We start from the raw sequence: 18,833 nt of genomic DNA, 5'->3' as shown, positions 1-18,833 counted from the left end.
TGAGAGTGTTACAGTACAAAGATAGCTGTTTAATCACCTGACTTCCTTTAAATGAACTTTACCGATATGAAATGAACCGATACAGAGGATGCAGCGTTCATATCAGTGTTGTTCCTTCAGTTTCCATTATCGATTGTGTTCACCTCATAGCAATGGTGTAAGTCATTTTGGCATCCAAAGAAAGGAGTGTCTCAAATATAACTCACTCAATGTTACCTTCTGGGTAATTCTTGTTTGTCTAGAAATAACCATCAGTTGAGTGACGTTGGATAATGTTTTCTCGCATATCGTTAGATCAATTCTAGAATGCTACTTCTATTTTGAATTCTAATTTGGTCTCACGCATGTCATCATGTAACGTTGTTTTGTTCCTTTAGATGGTTTCCAGCCGTTCAGTTGTGGTTCTCGTGAAAGCTCAGCTCTTCCCTGAAAGCTATCAGATGATGTGGTTTCATTTTCAAATAAGGGTGGACACTCTTAGGTTTGTTGTTGTAGGTCTGGTTGTGTGAGATGTTGAATGATTTTAATTCCTGAATGAGTCATATTTGCATACTGGTCCATTTATTATCAAACCATCTAAACCAGATGTGAACCGCTTCTGCAGGAGTGAAGAAGAGAGAGACATTTGTTTGTGCAATTATGGTCCAAAAAGCCGGTCTGGGTGTGACCATCAGGAATACAGAAGCCCAGCTGATGCACAAGAACAAGACAAGAGGTTATTTGAAACGATCACATACTGTAATCGATAACAGAAATGCAAAGAACATTAACTCAGGGTTTATGAAAGTACAGTGTGAAACTTCGAAACCTAAAAATCAGGATTCACTCGTATAAAACTGAATAGTGAAACATGTTAACCTAAGTTTAGAAATGACCCAGGGTAAACTTGTGAAAAGCCCAATGAAGTCGAAGGATTTTACTCTTTGGAGTGTTTTTGGATATGGTTTGGTACATACTGTAGTACCATGGTTTCAGTTTCAGATTCATATGGACAAACCAGTCTGGAGACACGTGTTCATCTGTGTAGTGAATCAATTATGTGCAGAACTATGGTTTGCACAATCACAAGGGTTTATAAGGAGGAGAAGGTTAACTATCTTCACACACCATCACTGACTAGAAATGGCTGCTGTCAGAAACGCTGATGAAGGACAGAGTGCTGACATTTCAGATGAAAGTGGAGCAAGACATCTTGAAGAAAGAACTGATGGTCTGGAAGATAAAGATCTGGAAAACGCAAAAATAGATCTGAAAAAGAAAGCAGATGAGAACAAACTAAAAGGTCGAAGAATTAGAAGAAGAGCCAGAATCAGAAAACGAAGCTCTAGAAAAAGAAGAGCTGCGAGAGGACAAAAAGATCTGGAGGAAAGGTTTGGAAATCTGGAAATCACTGGTCAGCAGGACTAGAAAAGAAGAGCGTGTGAGGTACAACATTCAATAAACTTTCATTCTTCCAAAATGGCTAATATCAGTAGAAATGGTTTCAAATGTCATAAATGAATCATTATAATAGCAATAATCAAAAATTGATTAGCTTTTACCTTCATCTTCCATCTATAAAAGTAATTTAACTGTATTAACCACAACATGGCTTTAGTTATGAATAAACACAATATAGGAATACATACATTTTTTTTATTCATGCTGTGTTTATGCATGTAGGGGTTGAATTTCATCATCTAATAGCAGCTGATGTGCTTTTATAAATATTTGTTTACTCTTGAAATCATGAATATAACAGCAGTTTATGTGTTTTGTCTCTTTCACACAGAGATCAGGTTTACAAGCCTTGAAGAGCTCGAGATCTGTATATCGTCTGACCAGACTTAAATTAATTTCTTAGATTTCTCTGTCATATTTATGCCAGACTGTGATCTGACTAATTACACTATTATGGTGTATATATGTAAGTGGGGTTTAACTGTGTTCTGTCTTTTACCAAAAACGAATAGTAATTGCCTGTAACTAGCCTAAAACCTCCTGCAAATCAACCATACAGAAGCTGTCCGGTTTATGTCCAGCGCCCTCTTGTGGACCGAGTTTGTACATTTTACAGGAAAATACTTCAGTCTTTTAACTTCAAAGTTTAACGTTTAATTCAGTTACTTTCTGATTCATAGTTGTTGTTTTTTCTTCTTCTTCTTCATGCAATTTTTGAATGAAAATGGATTAAAGTAAATCCTGTGCACTATTTTTAGCAGTACAGTGTTTCTACCAATGGTCAGATAGTTGTACATTAGAATTCATGGTAAAAGTATATAAAAAAGAAAACAGGGAAAGAAAAATGTAAATGATATGCCAGTACTCTCTCTCTCCAGTGTCTTCTGTTTGTTCAGTATATTCAAAGAATGGTTAAATAGACTTCTGTTAACATCCAAATCTAAATTTAATGAACCTTCATATAAAATTATTTTATATAACATTTTAATTAGTTTTGTCTTAATGCTTTAAACTCTGCCATAGTTAAAACACGTCCCATGGGAATCAATAAAAATTGATTTGATTATTATTATTACGTATAATGGATTCGGACATTATGTAAAGCACTTTTATTTGCTATTTTTCTTTAAAGAAATTACATAATGACATGACACAGCTTAAAAATCTCAGTATTTATTTTTAGATTTAAAATTCATTTTTACCACATTTTTAGGTAATTTCTGTAAAATTAAGTTATTCAAATACACTGAACTCCAAAAATCTTGCATTGGAGAGCATCATTCTAAACCCTGACCTTCCAAGAGCATTGTGGGAAAATAACATATTTAATGTGTTGTTTGACACCATTCAGTGTTTCCTTTACAAGTGCATCGTTGGTCTTCATTACAGCGCTTTGTGCAACCGATATTTTAAGTTTTACCAAGCAGCTGATATTTGGTTCATGATGGGGGATTTTGTTTTTGTAATTCCCTGCCTGACAATGCTAAATGTCATTTACGTTGGTGGTTTCCAATGCAAACCTGCAAAAGAGTTTCAGAGGGATCTTGGGGTCTTTGTTCAAAGCCCTGCTGGAGAACATGGTGTTATTATTATTATGTCTCTAGAAACATTAGTTGGCCAAATTCCTCTTGACATAGCTGATGAAATAGCAGCTGCATTTGCTAAGCATCCCCAAAAAGTGATTTGGAGATGCACAGGAGCGCAGCCGTCGACTTTGGGCATCAACACTTCACTGGTTACCACAGAATGATCTCTTATAGGACATGCAAAGACCAAGGTTTTTGTGTCTCATGGAGGAACTTATGGTATTTTTAAAGCCATTTGGCGTTCCTAAAGTCGGATTACTGCTTGTTTTCGATCAGGATGATAACCTTTCAAAAAGGAGACAGGTGTGGCTAAAGTTGTGGACATTGCCAGCACAGATAGGCGTTTATTGAAAGATGTGTTACAAAAAATGCTTACAGACTTAAAGGAAGCGGGTCACCATCAATAGAAAGAAGGTTCTTTAATTTATAAAAAGCTAAAAAAAGAGATGTTCTTTGTAAGATCCTTTCACTGAATGATTCTTTGTGGAACCAAAAATGTTTTTTTTTAAGATTGTATGTAACCATGTACTTCTGATAGAAATTAAAAATTTAATAGACTTCCATACCAGAATGGGAGAATGCATTTTTGGCTGTTGGTTGATGATATCAGATCATTTTAAGCAGCCCTTGCTTAAAATATTTCTTAAAGTATTTCTTCAGAATAACATGCACTGATGAATCATTCACATTAACACCAGCGATATGTATTGAGAAAGTAAATAGTCTGTTTAATGTAATGTTTAGTTTAAGATTGAAGTGATTTCTTCCAGTTTTGTCCCTTCCAGAAACCATTAGCACATCATTAGCAGGGTTTTGTAGCATCTGTAATTACGCTGACCTGCAGGACTCTGGTTTAATAGAAGTGACACTCAAGCTACTAGTGCTGCTGTTAGTGTGTGTAATGACAAAAAGAGCTTTAATGTCTAACAGCGGTTAATCGCTGCACCATGTCTTCAAAGCAATTACAGCTGATTCGAAGATAACAGAGCTTTAAAATAGAACTTAAGTCTGGTTGACAGTCAATTAAAGCACATGAAGAAGCACTGCATATACATATTTAAAAAATTGTTTTATTTGTTTTGTGCAGTTAACACTCCTGATACAAAACATAACATCTACAGACTTGTACATGGAGTCTAGTGTCAAATTAAAATATAGGAAATCACTCAGATGTACTGTAGTATAAAAATAAAATAACATGCAAAGAATTCTTCTGGCCGATCCCTTTCAGAAAGATAGTTAAAACAAACACTTTGTGAGGCCCGTTTATATTGTTATAATTGCATGATGGGTGAGCTGAGCTGAAAATTGTGGAAGCTTATTTTTGCCATGGGATAAAAAAAATCAACAAAGAAAACTCAGAATTGCGAGGGGGAAAAACAATTCAGTGTGTGTAAACACAACCAGTTTATGTCTAAAAGGTAATTGCAAGTATTTCATCTCACAATTCTGACATTTTTCTCTCTGTGAATTGTGTGTTTACATCCTGCAGTGGTTTTTCCCCACCCTTTAAGGTTATCTCACAAATCAGAATATTGTTTTTTTATTTTGTATCTCAAAATTCACACTTTTTTTGGTCACTATTCAAGTTTCCATCTTGCATTTATTTTTCTGAATTCTAAATTTATATTTCACTTTTTTCCTCTTAATTCTGAGAAGAAAATGCAGAATTACAGGATATGAACCCCCCATATTTGCCTATTTCTTTCTCTCAATTTACAATTCTGAGATAATATATATATATATTATATATATATTATCTCATGGTGGAAACAAGCTTTGATAGAAAATGAGCTAATGAATGTTGCATCTGGCTGGGATATGGAAAAGTAGGAATTCAATATTGTCCTTTGATAGTATCTTTTACATTTTAGTTTCTTTCCTGAATCCTTACACAACTACATTGTAACTCTGTTTTGTTGTGCTGGTGCATGAATTATGACTGAAAAATGACCCGTTTTCAAGTTACTACTTCCTAAAACACGTGTTGATATGAGGCAGTTATAAAACAGGCACTTAATAACAGCAATAATCATATCAGTCAAATGCAACATGCTGCCAGCTGCTGTTTGTTGTGGTTGAACTTCAGTTAGACAGTGATAGCTGAACGTGAATGTCCGTTCATGAAAGACATTTAGGAGGAAAGGACCATTAGTTGTGGAGATAATCATCAGCTTGTCATTCATGTAACACAGGGTAACACTTTACATTACAGTGCTCATATTACGCAAAAAAAAATTGCATTTCAGCCACCTCAGTGTCGCCTTTTGAAAGGACAATTGTGCACTTTTAAATCTAAATATAATTAATTGCAACAGCACTAACCAAATGTGTTTTCATCTCAAAATACCACATCTGTGACATGTTGCAAACAAAACAAAACAAAACAAAAATTATAGTATTTATTGTATTTTTAAATGTTAACATTTCAGTATATATTTTTTATACATTTAAAATGTAAATAGAATGTTTTATGCACTATTGTTCATTATTTTTTACATATTTTTAAAAATGTGTAGAATATATATTTTTTTGCATTACAGTACTTCATTGTATAATTTCTCTATAAATAATAACTTTTTTCTAAAATACATAGGCTGTATTGACTGTTAATTGATCACAAATGCTGTCAATAGAGTTTAACTTCATTTGAAATAATCTTTCAAAGTTTAAGCCATGCAATTACAGTGAAGGCAAGATTTCAAGCTTTAAAAATGGCACAAAAGCACCAAAAAGGCAATCCAAACTTTGAGGAATAGCCTGAAATCATCATTACGCACTGACAATTTTACCCTTCTGTTAACGTTTGCGATCAGAACTGATTCATGGGTTAATCATTCAGACGAGTTTTGGGGAAAGTTTCAGTCCACATTTACTCAGCTAAAGCACCGGCTTCAGAATTGGTCCTTCATTCTTCCACAGAAGAAAGAAGATCATACACGTCTGGAACAACATGAGGGTGATGAGATGAGATGAGATGAGATGAGATGTTATTCTTGTGTGCTGTACATGAACACTGTACTGTATCGGCTGAGGAAGAGTGTCTATCAGCTGGAGCTGTAGAGCGTCATCTCTGCTACATTGGCATCTTGAGTTTCCGGCTCCTGCTTGCAGCTTTCTCTGATTACATACACGACCAGTCCCAAACAGATAAAAATGAGCAGCACTATGCCGATCACCTGTTAATGAAAGAAAAACTAACATGTAAGCAATTATTTAACAGAAACATCCATGACACAATGAAATTTGTTTTTAATGTCAACCATGAAAAAAAATTATATGCATTAATATGCCATTGCCACTACTCGTTCGCCTTGCATCCTATTGAAATGGACCGTAACACATTATATACATTATAAATTTAGTGTGTTGTAATACATTGTTTTATACTTTTAAAACAAATGTGTCATTGTCATAATTTCTCAATGCAAAAAAAATTTTTTTTTTAAAAATCACCTTAATGGTCTAAAAATGGACTTCATTTGTCTTAAATAGTGCTACTTTAGTATCACTGAGATACTTTTGTAGTTTTTATTGATTGTTATTTATTTATTTTCATTTAAATGTAACAAAAATGTTAAAGTTTTGTTAATTTTGTTTCTGGAAAGTGGGCTTTTGTCTTTTTTTTTTTGTTTGAATGTGCCTTTTTTACATTTTATAAAAATGGTAATTTTGTAAGTAGATGAAGTTAAACTAGATTAAAATGATAAACAGTAAAAACATTTAATAAAATGTATATAAAATCACTCATTAAATGGTCGATACATAAAAAAAAAGCACATTGACTTTAATGGACATGGAAATTAATTATTAATTAAGATTTATTAGTGGACTGGATCTCAAGAATCTATAGTCAAAGACAGGAATAAATCGATAAATGTGACTCAGTCATAATTAACAGTACACTGTATGGGTCAAAATTATCAATTTTTCTTTTATTCCAAAAATCATTAGGAAATTAAGTAAAGATCATGTTCCATGAAGATATTTTGTAAATGTACTACCTTTAATATATCAAAACTTATGCAGTAAAATAGTAATATGCATTTCTCAGAGCTTCATTTTGACAACTTTAAAGATGATTTTCTCAATATTTAGATTTTTTTGCACCCTCAGATTCCTGATTTTCCAACAGTTGTATCTCAGCCGCATCATGTCCGATCCTAACAAACCATACATTAATGGAAAGCTTATGTATTCAGCTTTCAGATGATTCATAAATCCCAATAAAAAAAGTGACTTTTATTACTGGTTTTGTGCTCCAGGGTCACAAAAGTTTACTGATGACATCAAAGTTCTATGTATGTTCTCAGAATTCCACAAATGCATCACTGTATCTGTGAAGTTCTAAAAATGCATGGCTTCATCTGCAGTGTTCTAAAAGGCCTACTGATGCGCAAGGACCGAAAAGAGCAGCGGATCTCACCTGAGACTCCACAAACAGTCGCTGTGAGCGCAGCATGAGTTCCTGAGGAGTAACGCTCTCCTCTTGAATGGGTTCGCACCATTTCTGTGGAGCGGCTTTGTCCACGATCACGAACCGGCCGTGCCAGTCTGTCATCGCGCAGGCGAAATACTGACCGTCCAGGAAGAGCAGGATCAGCCAGACCACGGCGGGAACGAAGCTGGACAGGGACACGGTCCTCCTGCACCAGGCGTCACACCTGCATCCCTGAATGATCATCATGAGCGCGAAGGCCATGACGGCGGGAATGATGAAGAACGCGGAGGAAAACAGCCCGTTCCAGGCCGGATTGCACGGACACTCAAACTCCAGCTCCACCAGCTTCTCCAGTCCCATCAGGATGAAGCCGAAGGCCACGTTGGACACCAGAGGACTGTTGCTCAGCTCATTCTTCAGTCTTGTGAGCCATTGTTGTCGACTTCCCATACTAACAACACCTGAAAGTCAGAGGAGAGCTGGCCAAATTCCTCCACACATTTGCAGAAGGTCACTGATGCGAGACAAATTGATCCCGGGGCAAGTTTCCCCCCTCCTGACCTTTACATTCCCATTGGCTGAGAGCAAAGGTGGGTGTGTTGTTCCTCAGCTCCGGGCTGCGGATCATTGGCTCGCGGCGGGCGGCAGGTGTGGCTTCTGATTTAAATGTTTCTTTCATTGCTTGAGTAAAGTGGAGGGAAAATCAACTTGACTGGAGATTTCAACGTGCTGTGTCATCAGAATCTTTCTAAACTCGTAAGCTTTGTTTAGGATTGCCTTTACTCCTGGGCTGGAAGCTTTCTTTCAAACCATCATTAGACATGCAAGCACAAGCAGTCAAAAGTTTGGACGCAACTTGTTCCTTGTGACCCTAAAATCTTACATCTAATATGTCTAAACTAAAACCTGAAGGTTTTTAGGGAAGATATATAAATTGTCTATGAATAAGTTTCTGTCCACTTTTTTGTTATTGGATGGTAGTTGACAGTGAAGTAAAAGCATCACCAGATGTGCATCATGTCTGTTCCTCCTTCAGTAGTATTGAAAACATCCCAGAATGCACCTCATGAACATGTCTTTAAAGTTAATAAACAAAGACATGTTCATTTTTATGCATTAAGATATTAATTGTAAGTACAACAGTCAACCAAATTGATAAGTAAATGCAGATCATAAAACAAATGTATTTGATGTCTGTGGTATTTATTCAGTATTTATATCTCATATTGAGTAATGTTAGAGGACTGGAAGCAGTAATAAACAAGCAAATAATTCTTACTCAGCAAAACAGACTTAATTTATGCTCCTATGACCTTAAAACTTTCTGCTTAAATCCTTAGATCATTTAACAAAAAGAAAGTTTGCTTGCATTTGAATTGATTTTTAAATGCTAAAGAGGAAGAACATCAAAACTTTTCACTTATGTTGCACATATGCATTTAAGTAAAAAAAAAATTATAAATAAACAGTACATTCGATCATCAAAAGCAGATCATAACAGATGTTTGATATCATAATATTTTCACTGTTTTATTCAACGCCACAATAGTTTGTTTCATCAAACTGAATAGAGGAAGCAACCAATAATGTATGCACAGTACAGTAGTTGTATTAGTAATTTTCTCCAGCAGATGGCGCTGTGTGGATGTGAGCGGCGCAGACAGAGGTCATGACTGTGCTCGTGTCTGTTAATCCTGACTGACTGTGCTCACGCTGTGTGGATAACATGCACTTTCTTGGAAGAAAATCTCTAGTGCCCTTTAGATAAATATCCTGTGGAGACCCTAACACATAAAAAAAAATGCATACTGCCATCAACATTTGTGAAGGACTTGATCTGGAGATGCATGTAAAAAGTCAGAAAAAAATCAAAGATGTATATTATTTATTGTAAATTCTGTCCTTTGAACTAAAATTCTTCATATTTTTGTAATAATTGTTGGGTAACAAAAAACCACAATGACATTTAGACAAGAGCCACTATATAGGCTATAGTATAAAAGTAGACTTGAACTGTTTAAGGACAGGTCAACTATGAGTTATAGCTACAAGTCAGCTTGAGGCAAGTTGGCATGTTTTTTAATACATTTTAAAAGTTGCAATTTAATAGAATATGTTCACTTAAAGTTATATTATGTTCTATTAAATTGTATCAGAAACAACAGATATTTTTAACTTTTTAAATTGTGGTGTCCCTAATTTTACATTTCCAAATTCAGTGTGTTTCTACTGATTTTTTATGTATTATATAGGCTATTAGATAAAAAATAAAACCGAATAGGAAAAAAACAGAGAGCTAGTGTTTTTATAAATAAAAAACAACAACAACAATCATTTAGAAAACAAATAGAGTGCAAGTCTTAAACGATCATGTTTGTTTATATATATATATATAAATAATCTTTCATTTCACTTTGTTTTACTGTGGAGTAATGTTACTTTTAAATGTTAAATCGCCTGCGCGGTCGTTGCGCAGAACTGACGCGCACGAGGTCCCCACGGGAGCGCGCGCGCGCCGACAGCTGATGATGCGCGCGAATGAGCCGCGGGGTGCGCGCACTGACAGCTGAAGGTTCACCGCGATGACGGACACTCCGATGGCCCATCATCATCATCATATCCAGCAGCATCAGCATCCGTGTCCCTGAGCTCCGGACAGCATCAGCATCCTCCTCATCCTCATCCGTCCTCCATGCAGCAGAGCCGCCGCGCAGCGCCTGTCGCGTTTCTCGCCGTCTGTCCGCGCTCCTCCTCCGCCATCCTCTGCGTCTGAAGTCGCTCCGCGTCCATCACCTGCTCGCCGTGTCCCGTCTCCATCCTCCCGCAGGATGCTGTCCTACACCGGGATGCTCGCGCTGCTCCTCGCAATGCTCACATATGTATCATCTCAGAACGGTAAGAACGCGCTCGTGTGGGATCTGTGTGTAATCTGCTTTAGAGGTCGATGCCATCTTTCTGATGACAGACACCCCGCTGCATTACAGTCAGGCTGGTTTGTGGAGCGTAAAGGCTGGAGAGGAGATTTGCGCGCAACGCAAGTGGGGAAGTTTACGCACAATCTTATTTTATTTAGTATATCCCTAAACGAGGAGTGTTTTCCTTCGCTCACCATATTCTCCAGAGTAATTCTTCGTGTTGTTTACGCGCACCCTTCATACATTCGCGTCCTCGCACCTGCGGTGAGGAGATCTCATGACTGAGGAGAAGCCTAAACATTATGTAATGTCCTGATGCTCAATCTAATACGTGACCCTGGTACACAAAACCAGGAATGTGAGGGTGCAAAATAAATAATCAAATTTTAGAAAAAAAAATCACTTTTTAAAGCTGTACAAATGAAGTCATTAGCAAAGCATATTACTAATAAAAAAATCAGTTTTGATATAGTTACTGAAGGAAATGTACAAAATATCTTCATGGAACATCTTAATGTTTTTTTTTGGCGAAAAAAAAAAATCGATCATTTTGACCCATGCAATGTATTGTTGGCTATTGCTACTAATATATCAAACCATTTATGAATGTTTTTGTGCTCCAGGGTCACATACAGAACCAGGTTTTAGTCTGAACTAGAATGCAGTAGGAGTTCTAAGTAAACGCATCTGCTTCAGAAATGGAAAGCTGTGTCTTTGTGAGCGGTAGATAATGAGTGCGTGTCCCTGAAGACATGTCTCTGACTTTACATGCTGGAGTGTCACAGCTGTGACCAGGAGAGGGCAGATACATCACTTGCAGACAAACAAGGCCAGGGTATTCCCTCTTCAGGATCCCCCAAAAAATGGAGAGGGGAAAGAAAAAAAACAGTGAAGCATCGGTCAGTTTTGTGTCCAAACGGCTATTTTTATGCAGAAAAAGCATCTGGCGAATGTAAACATCAATCGTGATCTGAACAGAAGCAGGTTCTGGCAGCACAGATGTCTGGCTGTAAAATGTGCAGACAACTAGAAGTGTTTTTAATGGGCTTATGAAAGTTTTATTCAATCCTAAGAAATGTTCATGTGACTGAATGGCTGTTTTAACCAGATCAGGTAGAGAAAGCTGGTCTGATGAGAGGGGTGTTTGTATTACTGCGAAATAATGATTTTCAGACAGGTTTCCTGAAACAGTCTGGCTGCTGAAACTAACAGATTCATATTTTTAAAGCCTCACATTGGGACCAATTATTTATTTGTTACAACTGTATATCAGGGTTTATATATATATATATATATATATATATATATATATATATAAACAAGAACTACAGTCAAGTTCAATAATGCTCAACAATTTTTACTTAAATTAAAATGAAAAAGAGAATATAAAAATAAAGTCTAATTCAACAATTAGCAAAAACTATAATAGTATATCAATGTTACTAAAATAATGCTGCTATATATAATAAAATTATATATATATAAATATCTTTATAAAATTTGTCTCAGTCTATATATATATATATATATATATATATATATATATATATATATATATATATATATATATATATATATATATATAATATTAAAATACTCTTTTATATTATAAAAACACATTTTTATTTAGAATTTCTATATAATTATTAATATGTAAATTTATAAAGCATTTTATTATTTGGAATTTCAATAAGAAAATGTAAGGATAGATAGATAGATAGATAGATAGATAGATAGATAGATAGATAGATAGATAGATAGATAGATAGATAGATAGATAGATAGAAGGACCTTTTAAAGTGCTTGTTATAAAAAAAGTAATGAATAAACATGCTCTGCACTTATAGCAGATACAGACATTGTTTTTCTAAGTGTCATTATGTTGTACAGTAGTGTGTGTGTGTGTGTGTGTGTGTGTGTGTGTGTGTGTGAGTGTGTGAGTGTGTGAAGGTCTGCTTTGATATGTCCAGACATAAGGTCAGTGGCTCTCCTGGATAATCCAGCTATTGTTTGGTAAAGCCAGCCGTACAGATTCCAGACCCATGTGCTCGACTGACTGCTTTCTCAGGGCTGAACTCTGTTATTCAAGCTCTGATGTGGCCCACTCAAGACTTAATATTCAAATCTTAAAATTAAAATATGCCTAGAATAATTCAATGTTTCCTGAGACTAACTGAAAGCAATAATTCACAACCCCAAAGGAACAAGCACCTCATGTGAAGAAGAGTTAGATAGTATTTAATAGCCAGTCACTTGACTGTCATCAGCTTATTCTAGCCAATAACTGCCCACTTATAAGGAAGAGACAACCTGAGCAAACTGTAACCATCAGAGTTTTGTTTTTAAAGACAATCAGTCAGATTTGAACTGGCATTGTCAGCCAGTGTTTGTCATTTTTGCATGCAATAAGAATAAGACAGTCTTTGAGTGAACTAGTGTTCTCTTGTACCTTTGACAAAGGGTTAAATGCTCGTAGAAGAACTAGATTTGGGAGGTAAACATTGACATTATTCAAACATTTTGGCATGTTGTAAAATAAGTGATGTTCTTACTCAGTATTTTTGTTTTCTAATACACTCATCTAAAATGATTCTTTAACAGTAGAGTACTGCAATAATAATACTATCAAGGTCATGAGTTCAATTCTAATGAACTGATAACATGCATTGCAAGTCATTTTGCATAAAAATGTCTGTCAAATGCATAAATGCATAAATGTAAATTTCCAAGGAAAGCAAAATGACAAGATATAAAGTCTTAAATGCATTATTTGTTGCATTATATTTTTGCAATATATATGTGATGCCCGTGGCACAGAAATGCATTGCTCCAGCTTCATTCCTTGAATCTGAATCCCAGAAGTCAGACTGGCTTCATCTCAGTCTCAGTCTCAGTTCTCACATCTGCACACAGCAGCTGTGCAGCGGTCTGCTGCCTTCCCCTTGACACGCTACGTTACCTGCAGCTCATCTTATTATTAATAAATTCATCTGATTTAAGAATGAAGATGTAAACAGTGTGTAGCTTGCATATATAAAGCCCCGAGCCATTACTAACTGTGTGCCTCGCTCATAAGAGCAGCAACAGATATCTGCAGGACTGTAAATGGCTTTGCTTCGTTCTGCTGCATGCTTCTATTATTAGAACAGACGTGAGGAGCGCAGAACTGTGGCTTTGTAGTTATTTTTGCGGGAGGGAATCCAGTAACTCTTAATGGACTGGGGCTTTATAGGGCGGTTTGTGTTTGTCATTCGGTCAGTGTTGTGTGCAATAGAAGCAGAAAACCACACTGTAATCTCAGTCTGATGGAAAGGCAGTATTCTTGTGGCTTGCGGTTTGAATATGTCTATGAACCATGTTTAATCTGGCCTCATGAACAATTCACGGTATAAAGGCACTCTTCTGAGTATAAATAGCTCACGAGTTACTGTGACATCCGTGGCCGACAGCCGTGAGATTGAAGGTGTTTTCAAGGGATGCTCGAGTCACAAATAAAGATTCTGTCATCATTTCCACGACATTTGTGCTTTGGTAGAACACAAAATAAGAGCTTTTGGCCTTCTTTTATGAAATGATTGTTTGGTTTTGAGCAGTATGAACATTCTGCCGAACGTCTCCTTTTTGAGAATATTCAGAATATTTGGTTGATTTCAAGTTGTAGCTATTGAGATGCTGATTACAGTATTAATCCTATTTAAGGCACATCTTTGGCTTATGGCTAGTTGATGTGTCCTGTGGTGAGACATGCTATTTAAACAGCATTTTGATCATTCTTCTTGCGATTATTATACATGTGGATTTTCTGACTTCATATTAATTGAAATATTTGTACTTTTAATTCATTTGTCACACTGCAGAACCTTTTTAAATGAGCTGAGGACTGTTAGAAATGGAGGGAACTTCAAGGAAATTGTAGATATATCTGTATTATGCTGATTAATGCAAAGCATAAGATAATAAGAAATGAAAACTATTTTTTTTCATCAAAATGTTTTATCCATAAAACGAGGCAAACATCTGTCAGTAGTCTCAAAAAAAAATAAACTTAATTTGTATTTTCTTCATAAACTCTATGATCAGTTTGTCAGAAAAATAAGACTACAAGACTATAAGTACATTATATCATGATTTAAAAATTACAAAAAAAAAATAAATAATAAAAAAAAAATTATACTGGGAAACAAGACTGAAATACAAAAATATTGTGATCATTATTATGACCATTTTTGCAAGTGACATGATTGTGTTTGCATATAATATTATAATATTTAATTGCATTATACACAAAATCATTTACAAGGGGAAAAAAAAACCATCATCGGCATTTAAAAATTTGTTAAATTTAATAATAAAATAAGGGGTTTAATAATGAATAATATATATATATATATATATATATATATAAACATTGCATACACATATACATATATGTGTGTGTGTGTGTTTAATATAAGATCAACATTTATCAAGAGATTCTGATAAAAAAAAAAAAGTAATAATAATTTCTGGTGCTGTACACACCATATCCCAGCTGAAGATTCAGAGTTATTGTAAGAAACTCAGCTTTGGCCATTATTTGTTGTGTATATACAGTTATCTTTGGCAGGGCATTAACTCAGAACATTGGTTGAGATTTACCAAGAATTCTTGTAACACCTGCACGAACTGTTAAGAGTTTCTACCGCAAATATTTTTTACCTCCTGTGTTAGATACTCCATGTTCAATTCACGGGTGACGTTATCAGAAAAAAGATGAAGAAATCACAGCCTGTCATGGAAGAGAAATAGATGTGACATGCACTGCATCATGACTCTAAAATCATGATATGAGTGCACCGCATGATCACTGATTATCGTTTAATATAGTAGACAGATTGACAGGCAGACACTCGTGACCCGTTCCACCTACTCAACACTTGTGTGTGTGTGGAAATATGAAAGCGCTAGCTCGTGTTTTTGGGTCTGCGTGGTGTTTTATTTTCCTCCAGGGAGCCGTAATTCCCACCGGAGAGGTGAAAAACTCAAGTGCTCCTGTTAATACACTCAAGCTGCCAGACCCCACCGTTAAACGCCTCTTTTAAGTTGGCACAGGGTGCTGTTAACAAAAGCATCTATTGTAGCAGGTCACGTGAGAATATTAGAGTGTCATGTAATGATTTCAGACTTGGCAGCATTGCAGTATTGAACAGTTTATTGAAATTAAATCACCTTTAAAGGAATAGTTCACACAAAAATGAAATTTTGCTGAAAATGGGCTCATCCAAAATGTAGATGAGTGTTTTTCTTCATCAGGTTTGGAGAAATGTAGCATTGCATCACTTGCTCACCAATGGATCCTCTTGCAGTGAATGGGTGCCGTCAGAACGAGAGTCAAAACAGCTGATAAAAACATCACAATAATCCACATCACTCCAGTCCATCAGTTAATGTCTTGTGAAGATGACATTTTTAATTTCAAACTTCAGAGTCCATAATCCATAATAATGTTTCCTTCAGTGAAAAAGTCTGAATCAGGAGAGAAATCTGCATAGATCAAGCCCTGTTTACAAGCCAAAACAACATATGGATTGATTATTATTATATGTAGCTATAAAGTAAAAAAAATTTTTGATAGATTTGTTTCTTACAAACACACAGCTTTTGGCTTCTCAGGATGTTAACTGATGGACTGGAGTGCTGTGGATTATTGTGATGTTTTTATCAACTGTTTGTACTCTCATTCTGACGGCACCCATTCACTGCAGAGCATCCATTGCTGAGACACTTATGCAATGCTACAGTACATTTCTCCAAATCTGATGAAGAAACAAACTCATCTACATCTTCGATGGCCTCAGGTGAGTAAACTCAGCAAATTTACATTTTTCTTTTCACCCTTTAAATGTAATTGCATGATCTTGAGACACATGAACATGCAGATGTAGCATCCTGGGCGCAAGTTAATTTGATTGAAAAGCCTCAAAGAATGCGTGTCATTATGCACCGCTGTATGCACCATCCAGATGTTTCTGTTCCCGGAGAGGCTTGCTGAGAATCGTGCTTCAGTAGAGAAGGTGTGAAAGCCCAATCTGTTCGTTAGGGTGGCTGAAAACTCCAGACATGGATGTCTTTATTCCGAGAGAATATAATTATGCTTCACATGATCGTGCCTCAGGCAGGGAATTCAACTACGTGAAAATTGTGTCTTTTCATAGCTCACTCCACACACACACACACACACACACACACACACACCCACCAGCTTCCATCAGTGTCTCTCTGCTGTTTCTGAACACCTGAACGCTCACCGAAACAAATCTCAAGTCATTCTCAATAAGACCTGGGACATGCATTTAAAGTCTAATCTGATTTCATGTTGACCTTGCATTTCTAGATACATGAGTGTTAAAGGCTAGTGAAGCATGTCAACACACTTCCGTCTTTATAGTGTCGTCTTCCTGAACAGAGACAAACGAACATGCTGAGCTTGATCCATCCTGTATTTGTGTATAGGAATGATGATTAAAAGACAGCTTAGGCGTCCTCTGAGCGCCGGTTCATTTGTCATCCTGAGATTATATGACAAAACCACCTCAGTCTCCTTGAATGACCTGCCAAAATGTTTCCTTTGCCAGTTTTTTGAGTCTAAAATTAGATAATTACTTTCCAAATATGCTTTTAGATACAGAAAAAAAGTACTTATAGGGCTGTGTGATATGTATATTGCACAATTATTCTTTATATACAGTATTATTAAAAAAGTCTATGTGAATATATTGTAAAATGTAATTTATTACTGTGATCAAAGTTGAATTTTCATACTAATCATACTAATATGCTGATTTGCCACTCAAGAAACATTTCTGATTATTATAAATGTTGAAAACAGCTGATTAATATTTTTGTGGAAACCTTGATACATTTTATTTCTCTGCATTCTTTGATTTATAGAAAGTTCAAAAGAACAGCATTTATTTGAGACAGAAATCTCCCGTAACATTATAAATGCCCCAACTGTCACTTTTGATCAATTTAATGCGTCCTCGCTGAATGAAAGCATTAGTTTCTGGAAGCGTTTTATTATATTATATCACAGATATCAGATAAATCACCCAGCACTAACACATTTTGACACTTTTTATTGATATTTGGCTGCGAGTTCCAGCTCGGTACAAATGCGACTCTACTGTAGATCTGAAAATGAGACACATCGTGAGCTCACGACGCTCTGGGATGATTGAGTCCCCATCTTGAGCACTTGGAGGCAAGCCTAGCCTGGCGTCACGGGCGGCATTCATCACGCACCAAGGTTAAACTGAACTGCAGTTTAGAAACTATAAGCACCGTCATCGTGTCAATGTGATATTTCATACTTGCCCTCAGAAGAAAGAACCATCAAAAAACGAGATCTGACGTTGATTCTGAAGTCTTCTGCTTCTCTGATGGTTCTCCTGAGAAAAAACATTAATCCCAGATTCATTTCAGTGCACAAAACTCTTGAATTCTGAATAGGGATTTGATGAGAAACATCCGAGACATGCAACCTCACATTTGCTTGTTTTCATGTAGTTTTTCAGATTGAGTCTGAAGATTATTGTGTGTAGAGATGCAAGTGAATCTCCTCCAGACTGTGTGTGACTAAGGTTACATGTTTGTGGCTGATGCCACCTGTGCATTAGTCAGCTCTTGACATCTCACGGATGCATGTGACAAGCTGATAGTGCTACGATAAACAGCAATGATGTAAAACCATCAGGGGTCGACAGGAATCGAGTCAAAAGTAGATCTGATGTGAGATGCACGCATATTTTCTTTCCCCGTGCCCGTGAAATTCACCTTTCCGTGGGCTCAGTCTCTCGCCGTGAGAGCCGTAATGCTGTAAACCTTCATGAATCATTTCATTTACAAGCCCGGTAATCCGTTACAATAATAACTTCATCTCGAAGGGCATCATCCTTTCCTATCTCACTGTTTCCTGCGATAAATGGGGATGCGCTGATGGTATTGCCACCTTTTCTTAATACCTTTACCTTTTCTTAGGCTGTGTTTTGTGGTAAAAAAAACATATCTAAGAAATAAGACTTGCTTTAAGAGAATATATCTTGAATTAAGTTTATTTTCCTACCTCAGTGGCAAAATGTTTTTTCTTGTTTTATGGTTTTTATTCAATTTATCAGTGAGGTTAGAAAAAATCAAATAAAAGTCCAATTTAGGTAGAAACTTCATTCAAGATATATATTCTAAAAGCAAGAAAGCCAGCAGTTATTGTTTTACACAATTTTGTTTCTCAAGTAAACTCTTATTTTATGGATTTGTAGATGAAACATTGGTAAAGCAAAGTTATTAATGCTTGTACATAAAAAATAAATTTTGCTTGAAAGTCTACATAACTATTTATCCAATCTGCATTTTTTAAAATTTTGCTTCTCGAGTAAATTATTGTTTTCAAGAGATTTTAGGTGTTTTTTAAAG

General features: G+C 35.9%; 3 protein-coding genes across 4 annotated transcripts in view; 2 read left to right on the top strand and 1 right to left on the bottom strand.

Moving 5' to 3' along the window:
- The window catches only part of aamdc (adipogenesis associated, Mth938 domain containing), a 407,769-nt gene that overhangs the window by 173,669 nt on the left and 215,267 nt on the right, over window positions 1-18,833 (top strand). The window lies entirely within an intron of this gene.
- Window positions 5,793-8,364, bottom strand: LOC132101997 (calcium homeostasis modulator protein 6-like). The gene is made up of 2 exons (XM_059507210.1): window positions 7,453-8,364; window positions 5,793-6,205 (listed from the first exon to the last, which is right to left on the bottom strand). The coding sequence occupies exons 1-2, from the start codon at window positions 7,915-7,917 to the stop codon at window positions 6,074-6,076; spliced, it is 597 nt and encodes a 198-aa protein (XP_059363193.1). The 5' UTR covers window positions 7,918-8,364; the 3' UTR covers window positions 5,793-6,073.
- Window positions 9,979-18,833, top strand: part of LOC132101755 (neuroplastin-like) — a 33,654-nt gene continuing 24,799 nt past the window's right edge. For both annotated transcript variants that reach the window (XM_059506941.1, XM_059506940.1), the window contains exon 1: window positions 9,979-10,362. In XM_059506941.1, coding sequence (XP_059362924.1) covers window positions 10,296-10,362 — 67 coding nt within the window. In that variant the 5' untranslated portion in view covers window positions 9,979-10,295. The remainder of the gene's footprint in view (window positions 10,363-18,833) is intronic.

This window comes from Carassius carassius, chromosome 23 (genome assembly GCF_963082965.1).
Source record: "Carassius carassius chromosome 23, fCarCar2.1, whole genome shotgun sequence".
NCBI lineage: Eukaryota > Metazoa > Chordata > Actinopteri > Cypriniformes > Cyprinidae > Carassius > Carassius carassius.
Note: the sequence above shows the minus strand (reverse complement) of the source record. Positions and strands in the feature narration are given on the sequence as shown.